Source organism: Solanum pennellii, chromosome 1, assembly GCF_001406875.1.
Source record: "Solanum pennellii chromosome 1, SPENNV200".
Classification (NCBI taxonomy): domain Eukaryota; kingdom Viridiplantae; phylum Streptophyta; class Magnoliopsida; order Solanales; family Solanaceae; genus Solanum; species Solanum pennellii.
In genome coordinates, this window is record NC_028637.1 from 106,285,453 (window position 1) to 106,295,579 (window position 10,127).

The following is a 10,127-nucleotide window of genomic DNA, read 5'->3' on the forward strand; positions in this document are numbered from 1 at the left end:
GGGGGGGGGGGGGGAATTAACTTTGTTTGTGTGCATGTGTAGGGTGGAGGAATTAGAGTGGGATTGCTCCAAAAGGATCTTAATAAAACCAGCTAATTACAATTTATTTTTTGAAACTGAAAAATAAAAAGATGTGACATTAGCCTGAACAAGGAACAAATTATCTCTTGGTTCGTACAGATGAATTTGTATTTTCCAGCTACGGAACATACAAATACAGCTTGCACAGACTGCATGAGGACATGGAACCATAAACTACTCAATTGTTTATTCTGATGTCAACAAACTGAAATTGTTCGTTGCAGAAATGAAGAAAAAAAACTCACATCACTAGCATTCACACCAGCATAGATGACTTTTAATAGAACGTGATCTGGCTTGAGAGGCAACCTCAATTCAGTGCGCACTATTCTGGTAGCACTACGAAAATTGTGACTCAATGTGTGAACGACTCTGGGGAACAACAATCAGAAGCAGGAAGTGTCAAAATCATCAGAAATAACGAGGAGAACCTACGCAGAATTAATAAATTAACAAACAAAAGTAACAAATGCAAATAATGAAGGAGAAAATCTTGCAACAGCACACTAGCAGCATTGGCAGTCACCAACTGCATATGTCAAAGAGAGGTTCAAGAGAAACTAGGGGTGGTAAATTCAAACCCAACCCATTTAAGTTTGGTGGGTCACTCAACCCAACCCATTAAAAATTGGATTGATACATAAACCCAAATTACTCATGAAAAATCTTGTCAAGATATTCTTTAGAAACTATTTTAAAAATTTTGGTATGTTATATATACCATAATAAAGAAAAAATAATTTTATTAGGTATTAAAATATTTTAAAAGAACAATTAATAAGACAATTAAAACTTAGTAAATATTGAATTGGGTCTTGACCCGTTCTATGACCCATTATCTAACCCATTTGACCCAAGCAAATTTGGGTTGGGTTGGGTTGGGTTGGGCATTGACCCGTTTGTTGTCTTGACTCTTGACCCATTATGACCCGCCCAATTGCCACCCCTAAGTGGAACAATGATAATGTGATTTCTTTCTTTTCCTTCGTCCTCAACAAGTGAAAATAATCATTCATATGATCTTTCCAAGAGTAGAAGAAGAAGGCACACAATTACTAACACTTTTTCAAAACTGTGAGGAATCTGAAGATCCATTGGAACTGTAACCAAAGATTTTTTGCGTGCTTTTGAAGAGCGGAGGAGGTATTTTGCTTCTTCGGCAGGAGTTGGCCAGTACTCCATGCCCCTTCTGTTAGTAATCCAAAGACATGACCCTGCTTTACTCTCATCTCTGATTAGTTCAAAAGCACCTGTAAAAAGCAGGTATTACAGACTTTAAACCAGAAACCTATATTCCATGCTCTATGTTTTTGAAAGAAATCTTCCCCTCATTGATTTAATTCTGTCTTGAAAGGCATACTTTTTTCATAACAATTTGAAATAATTTAATGGTGCAAATGATTTCACCAACCCCCACCCCCACACCCACCCCCACCCCCAAAGAAAAGTATCAGTCACGCAGCTAACCGATTCATATCATGTGTATACGCCCAAATAAACATAGCGGTTGGTTTTGACAGTAAAAACATAATTTTAAGGCAACAAAAATGGAGTAAAACATACCTTCCACCACAAGTTTCATAGGGAGATACCCTCCAAATCGAGCAATAGATGAAGCAGCAGCCTTTTCTGCCAAATCAGTTTGGACAAACTGTATACGACAAGTAAACAGTAAATTCATGTCTGATGTTAACACACATCAATCATGTTATGTGCTCTTTCTTCACATCATCTTATCATGTTTGGACTATAAGGCAGCTTTCTGGTGCCCCACAAATATGATGCTTTAATTCTGAAAGCCATTTCTTAAAACTTTTGGTCAGAAAGAGCATCTTCAGTGATTCAAGGAGTCCTTTAGCCCTATTAGAGATTTTTATGCCAATAGAGAATATAGACAACTTCTAGTAATTTTTATTTTATTTTGTATAATGCTGGACTGGTATGAATTTAAATGGAAAAACATGGTCAGTAAAGATTCATAAAGCCAACATAACTTGTTTGTGACTAAAGTGTAGTGATTATCGTTAAGTGTATCATCTCTAACAAATTAAGTTTTCATATGAGGTGATCATACAATTTGTATCAGAGCCTACAGTGGTCTTGATTCAAGTATCAACACTACCCTTCATATTAAAAAAGAATTATCCACATTCTTCCCACATGTGAAGGGGTACAAAGAAGATATAACTAAGTATTTTAAAGTCTATCCTAGTTAAAGCCTTTAGACGAAAGGGAGTGCACAGTTCACCACCCACCTACCCACAAAAAAAAAACTTACATTTACCTTCTTTCTTTTTGGGTATAGAAGTGTCTCACAGCCTAAGAGGTGAACCAACTCAACACCTTCTACTCAAACCCACCTTTCTTTTTGGTTAAGAAGTTCAACTTCTCAAAAGCATATTACCTCCAGTATGCCAAAGTGTTAAGAAAGGAAAGAAGTCTCAAAATTAACATTGAAGCTGAAATCTGCTTTAATAAGACCTAGTTCCCGCTTTCACCACCCAGAATCCTTCTTGTTTAATTTATAACTATGTCTGGTTGAGAAGGATGGCAGCAAGGTCATGGTCACACTAGAAATTCTGTACAAAAACTAGACTGCTATTGATTCAAAATGCTCATCTTTTGCAAGGACAAAAAGCCTGTTGAGAAAATACAGCACATGTGGATAAAGGCCGTTTCTGATGGTGTTCAGTTTTATAAAGCATCCGGTTTATTCAAATTCCATCCAATAAAAGCATGTCATGACCAAGCTGGTAAATAGCTCAGAGACAAATACTCCATACCTGTCAAATCAATCTTTACTTTCTTTTGTTTTAGCTTGAATATTTAACCATCTTAAATACTTCCCAAGAAATATAAATTCTTTATTAAATTTAATTCACAAAATTAAGTGTCAAATTGACAGGTTGGGGCATGACTGAGCAGGTCAAACCATGTTGTAGAAGTACAACTTATCCAATATTAAATTTCTTGAACACCGCTCAACCTTACTATTCCCCTTTCCCTTTTTGGACTTCACATATTTTAGAATCATGGAGGCAATTCATTTTGTAGTGGCTGTATATTGTCTTTTTCATCCATTTGATTTTCTTTCTTTCTCTTTTATGCCCTTCTTTCTCTCCATTATTCAAAGATCAGTTAGTTGTTTGCATGGAGCAAACCAGTGGCGAGTGAGATGATGATACTAAGGCATGGAAGTGATAAAATAGGGGTAACAGATGCCATATATATGCCATATCTGAGACTGAATAAAATCTCTTTAGTTGTGTGTGCAAGAGAGAGAGAGAGAGAGAGAGAGAGAGAGAGAGTCACTTTCTCTCTATCAACCTTATATGAAAGATCAGAGTACCTCAGGGCAGAGCACATTGATGCGGATTCCTTGGTGCTTAAAACGAGCAAGTGATCTCGTAAACATGACAACACCCCCTATAACAAAAATTGTTCTCATTACAACCAAAGGTTGTAAAGAAAAATAAATAAATATGTGTTTCGTGTACTGGACCATCAGAAAATAAAAGAAGAAAACGGATGATGAAGACAGGAAATCAAGAACTAATTTATTACCAAAATGGGGGAAAAAAGGGGCTGGTTGTAAATGATATGTCCATATGGACTTAGCATAAATGATATGTCCATATGGACTAGCATAAAATATCTAACCTTTGGTGGCAGAATAGATAGGGCCTGTAAACATCGGATAGAGTCCTGAAGCAGAGCCTAGATTGATTATTACACCTGGCTTTTGAGCAGTTTGCATGGCTTGAATCTGCATAACATGCGTTTATGGTTATCTGACCATGGATGAATGAACCAGAAAGAGTTACAAAATATAGAAAACATACTTGGAACCTGTTGAACATATAAGGTGTTCTAAAAGCTAATGCATTTCATCATAAACTAAAACCTACTAATAGGAGTAAGAAGAAAATATGTAACTATATACCAACAAACTTAGCTGTCTATATGGAACACCAAGCTTTAAAAGAGGCTTAGTATAAAATAATATCACCTGATCTGGCCATTATTGTTTGTAGGAGGCTGTAAATGGAGTTTCCGCTGATTAGGGCGCAGAGTTAAGAATTTTAGGATCCAAGCAAAATAAAAACATCAGTATATCACAACTAAAGAAATTATCACACGGACAATGGTATGCGCATCGGGTTCAATTGTGCTAATATGTACGTGACAAGCATGCTTTACTTTGAAAGATTCATAACAGTACCGTGTCTCATACATTTGAAACATGCATGTCATTGGAGTTCAAGATAAATAGTGTTAACAGAGAATTATAAGATCAAGTTGTAGTATTACTCCATTGACATAACCTTACAACATCCATTCCAATGCTAAACAATTTGTCTATCACGGAAAATTAGGGATCGTCTAAAGCTAGAGATTCTTTCAATCTTACACTTAATCCCTAGATGGACATTCAAGTCTCTAACAAGAACATAAAGATTCTTGACAAACATTGGATCTAATGTAAATGTAAAGATTCTCATTTGTATAGATCTTTTACTTACATTATGCTTTGTTCGTAGTTAAGTTCGCATTGATTCTGAGAGGTGATAAGTCTGTTGAGGCAAATTAGGTCTACCTTATCCTCTTTTGTAACTTGCAGTTGTCATATAATCACACCTAAAGACTGCATATGGAGTCTAATGCAACTGCACTTAACAAAAGCTCCTTATTTACTGAATGTTCCATAGCTCAAATCCTAATTACTAATCTAATGTGCACATTTACACCTAATAGAGAACATTTTATTTCAAGCACAAGTAGATATCAACCTTAAGTTTCAAGAGGACAAAGAGGACAACCATCCATGTATCTCTCCACAATTTTAGATATGAGTAAGAATATTGATAAAAGAGGAAATTTTTTTGGTTCCAATCAAGCTGCTTAACAGATGTAACATGGTAAACACTGATATCCATCAACTAGTGCAATCATAAAACAGTGAGTTAGAAATTTACCGCAAGACGAGTGCTATCTATAACTGCGACGAGGTTCACATTAACTACATGTCTCCAACTCTTAGACCCATCAGTTTGATCGTTGTGGAATTGAACATAATCGCCGATGCCTGCACTGTTAATACAGATATCAAGTCCTCCATATGTTGTACAATGCTTCTCGAAAGCAGCTTTTAGTTCTCCTGCGCAGATGTTGAAGACGCCATTTACTTATTTTAGCGGTAGGTTTTAATTTTGTAGAGAACTTACGTGATGAAAATTATGCATTAACAAACTTCCACATATAACGTGTGTGTGTGTGTGAATATTCTTATTTTGCAGAAGACTTACAAATAAACAAGCAAACAACAATTATGCCTCAATCCTAAACAAGTAGAGGTGACTATATGAATCCTCACTGACCATGTCACTCCATTTCGTAGAAGACTTGATGAAAGTTATGCATCAATAGACTTCCATATATAAGGTGTGTCTTTGCATGTTGTAATCACAAGCACATTTATCCAAGCCAAAAAATCATTGCATGGATCAAGCAAATAACTGGAAGGATTCTAATTGTCAAGGCTTTCTTTTGAATCTTGAGTATCTTATTAGAATATGTGATCCAAAAAATTAGCATTCCTTTCTGTTAAGGCATATAATGATGGTAAGTAGTCATTTCAACGCATCAAAGTATAAAGGAAACTGAAAGAATCGGGACTTGCTCCAGATTCTATTATGATCAATGGTACTGAAAGCCTCCAAAGATTAAGGATAGCATCTCTCTAACTTTTTTATGGGAAAAGGGACAGCCAGCATCTTATACCTGCTCAAAATTTCAACAAAAGCAATTCTGAGCACTGACCAACAGATGGTTTATAGACGGGATGTTTCAAAGTGATGGAGATTCCGTGAGGTTACTATGCTGTAATACTTCTAGATATGATTTGACCATGAAATTCTATCTCTCCAAACATAAACATCAGTGTGTTATATTGTACTCACCAAGTTTTATGATAATATCCTGTGCCAAAACCCATGAAATTAGGCATCTCTAAGATGTGCCTTCATTGTTTTATAAGTCTATACTGCAAAAGGAAGGCATAAAGATTTGTCTTCTCAAACACATCGTCCAATTAAAAACAGCACTCATGCCAAGTAGATACATTCAGTAACTATGGCCAGACATAAATACTGCTGATGGATAGGCATTCCTAAGATTTTAAAAGACGGTATCAGCGACATATATAGACAAGGCTGAGCTAAAACCTATTTGAAAATTTGGAATATGATCAAGTTGCACAATCTTTAAAAGGTTGTTGTAGCAAGAATCAATCTATTGTATCTCTAGCTCAGATTTATGCACATAACCAACATATATCGTTTATAATTTGTGGCTTTTGTTATTGCTTCTCAAATTGACAAGAATGCACCATGTTTGCTTGATCAAATTGACACTAGTTGACGAAATATATAAATATGCTAACTGTTGATAATACCAACTGACTCAAGATTGAAACTCTACTGTTTCTCTCTTCTCACACTCTTATCTCAGCCATGACCCCTCCTCTTTCTTTCCCATCTGACAAACTGCAAATTAGCCATGTTTTTTCACATACTTACATGATGTGCATTGTAACAAAGCTCATAAGCCAAGTCGAGGAACCTTAGTAATAAAAACACCCAGCAAGATTGTTCTTGAGACAAAAAGCCTTAGAAAGTCCAGAAAGAGAAACCCCAACCTGAAGGCTTGGTCCCCTTGAGATTAAGAATGTTGTCTGAATCAACCCCCCTCCCCTTCAGGATGTTAAATTCTCAAAACTACACAGCATTTTCATTTCACTTACAAGAGAAGTCATGAATATGTTTAGAAAATGAAAGGAATTTTCAGTAACTTTGAGAAATGACCCAAACTACACAGAAGTTTCTTCTTCAAAACATGCCTAGACACAAACTGCAAATTAGCCGTGTTTTTTCACATACTTACATGATGTGCATTGTAACAGCACTCATAAGTCGAGTCAAGGAACCTTAGTAATAAAAGCATCCAGCTAGATTGTTCTTAAGACAAAAGGCCCTAGCAAGTCCAGAAAGAGAAACCCCAACCTAAAGGTTTGGTCCCCTTGAGATTTGAGAATGTTGTTCGACTCACCCCCTCCTCCTCAGGATGTTAAATCCTCAAAACTACGCAGTATTTGCATTTCATTTACAAGAGCATTTATGAATATGTTTAGAAAATGAAAAGAATTTCAAGAACTTGGCCAAATGACCCAAACTACACAGAAGCTTCATCTTCATACATGGCTAGACACGAACTGTAGTGTGAGAATTTAGGAGGTTCACAGCCATTAGTCCTAAGAAGGTACAATTTTAGTGTACCACAGATAAATACACATACTTCTGGACCATCAAAAAGGTGGGAGGTGTAAGGCAAGCAGAATCCGATCATAACCGTGCATGTGCAACATTTCAAACCAACAAAAAGGAACTTCAAACTAAAGAATATTCTGAATATTGCAGTTGATTTTTTCACTTCTCGTTCCAACCATAAGATTCATTTTGACTTGAACCACTTAAACATGTTATGTACCTGTATTAGTGACATCACTTCTGATGAACATAACAACTGGAAATTTCAATCCAGAATGGAACTCAGCGCACTCTTTCTCGGCAAGGCCTGCAACTTCTTTGCCTCTCTCTTCTGAGGAATCGACAATTGTAACAAAAACTCCCTTCTTGGCAAGAGCCAAGCATAGTGCCTTACCTGCACGTGAACCATACAGAACGCATATTAACATTTAGAAGTCTTGCTTCACAGCTTGTAGAATCTTACAAAAGGCTCTTTATCAACACATCATAGAAAGACATTTAGCTGGCTAACCCGAATATTACATTTAATGGAGCTCTTTAGGCAAGCATAACAAAAAAATTAGCTTACGAAACTCAATAAAGAAAAACAGAATTGACATTCCTATTTTGATAAAATAAGACAAGAATTAATATTCCTATTTAAGTATTAAACTAAATCCCTCCAACATGATTATTTAAAATCAATTGCTTGATTAATCAACTCGGTACCAGATGAGCAATTAAACATAGTGTTTACTAGTTCATTCATACATATTTACATATGATGTGTGAGTGCTTATGCATATGTGTAAACAAAAATGGATATATAACCGAACCGAGCAAAACAACTACACCTCAGTCCCAAACAAATTGGGACATATCCGACGCAACTAATGTAACATAATTAAGGACTGATACAAAAGTTGATTGGCGGAAATCGGAATTATCATCCGATGATAGAGCAGGTCCAAATGCTCCAGCACGGTGTTTCACACCTGTCTTCTCATTGATAGCATGATTTATTTACATTTTGTTATTAGATTCCAGACAACGAGAAACTCCCACAGCTCATAACTATATCAATTCCTTAAATTAATACACCAATAAAGCGATTCCTTCAGTGTCTATCTAATACATGTGATCGTGTAAACTTAATTTCGAGTAATAATGCAGAGCAAAATAGCAAATATAAAAAAGAGCTATGATGAATTGAAGTTCAAAGTAATAAAAATACCAATTCCGGAGGCACCGCCGGTGACCAAAGCTGATAGGCCTGGCTTGAGCTCCATGCTTCTCAACAGTCTACCGATTTGATCAACTGGTTAGTGTGAACAGGTGAGGGAAGACGGAAATGTGAGACGGCAGATTTAATTTGCTCTGTTTCAGATTCACGTGAAATCGCTTTTATAAGTCACTATCGATGGTATTGCCCATGCCTGGAATTCATCTTTCTCGAGGAAAAAGCCCGTGTGATTTGTATCTATTTTACTTGGCCGGCTTTTGTGAGGAAGATTTCGGTTATTTTGTTTTGGGATAAATTCAGAGATTTCTAAGTTTAATATGGAGGAAGGTTTGACTTTAAGAATTATTTACTCCCTTATTCATTATATTAAATTATTTTATTTAATATTTATTATTAAATATTATTTATCAATCAATATATCTTTTAAAATATTAAATTTAATAAAATTAAAGAATAATATAGTAATATTACTCATATTGTTTATTATTTAAGAGATGTGTAAAGTTAATAACGAACAATAATTATTGGAAAAAAAAAGAATTTACTTTTGACATTAATTCACGTGGTGTTTTAAATTTCAGGATCACTCGAAATTAATTAATACTATTTTCTTTGTTTAACAATACTTGTCTATTTGCTTGCACATTTTTTAAAAAACTAAAAATATAACAATAAGTTTACTATATCAACATTTGAATATAATAAATAATGTCTTGAAAATTGTAATAGAAAAATGACTATAATTAATGATTAAAAAAATTAAGAACTTTTAATGTAAAATAATCTATTGATTTCATAAAGTAGACAAGTATAATTGTACATTTCAAAATAGTATAGGGACAACCGTGGTTAAATGTAGAAATTTTAATTTACTATTGAAATTAATTCACGTGGTGTTTTAAATTTTGGATCACTTGAAATTAATTAATACCGTACTATTTTAATTTGTAACACTAGAGATGTTCAACTATATTATCACGTCATATTGAAAAATAATGTGTTAGGAGGAGCGTATGATTAATTTAAAATAGAATCAACATTTATAATTTGGGTTGAAAGAAAGTATTGGTATATTGATAATGTGTTACTGATTTAGAACTTGATATAATTTTGATTTTTTGTTATTGATAGTTAACGATTTGAGGTACTCTTTTTATGAGTTAATCGATAACTTAACAACAAAATAATATATATATATATATATATAATCATTCGGTATATAAAGTTTTTGACTATGGGTTTAGTTTTATACTTTTATTTTTTGCGGTCACAAAATTTATGTTATTCTTCAATGTGTTTGTGATTGTTTTTGAGTAGCAATATGTTGACTTATTTACATGGTTCATTTGATTTCTCGAGGTTTTAACCAAACTAAGCCTTTATATAAAGCCATTCACCAAAATAATATGTTTTTCTAAATTTTTACAAAACTAGTATAAACGTATTCCACAGTAACGTTTTAGGATATATTTTATTTTTTAAAAGTTGATGGCGTCAGA

The 10,127-nt window shown here is 34.5% G+C and overlaps 1 protein-coding gene across 1 annotated transcript in view; it reads right to left on the reverse strand.

Moving 5' to 3' along the window:
- LOC107006804 (probable quinone oxidoreductase) overlaps positions 1-8,925 on the reverse strand; it is a 16,591-nt gene extending 7,666 nt beyond the window's left edge. Inside the window, exons 1-8 of the mRNA XM_015205326.2 lie at positions 8,620-8,925; positions 7,627-7,800; positions 5,058-5,239; positions 3,742-3,847; positions 3,431-3,507; positions 1,645-1,732; positions 1,142-1,331; positions 327-453 (exon numbers count right to left, since the gene is read on the reverse strand). Of these exons, the coding sequence (XP_015060812.1) occupies positions 327-453; positions 1,142-1,331; positions 1,645-1,732; positions 3,431-3,507; positions 3,742-3,847; positions 5,058-5,239; positions 7,627-7,800; positions 8,620-8,674 (999 nt within the window). The 5' untranslated portion in view covers positions 8,675-8,925. The remainder of the gene's footprint in view (positions 1-326; positions 454-1,141; positions 1,332-1,644; positions 1,733-3,430; positions 3,508-3,741; positions 3,848-5,057; positions 5,240-7,626; positions 7,801-8,619) is intronic.
- Between the last annotated feature and the right edge of the window lie 1,202 nt (positions 8,926-10,127).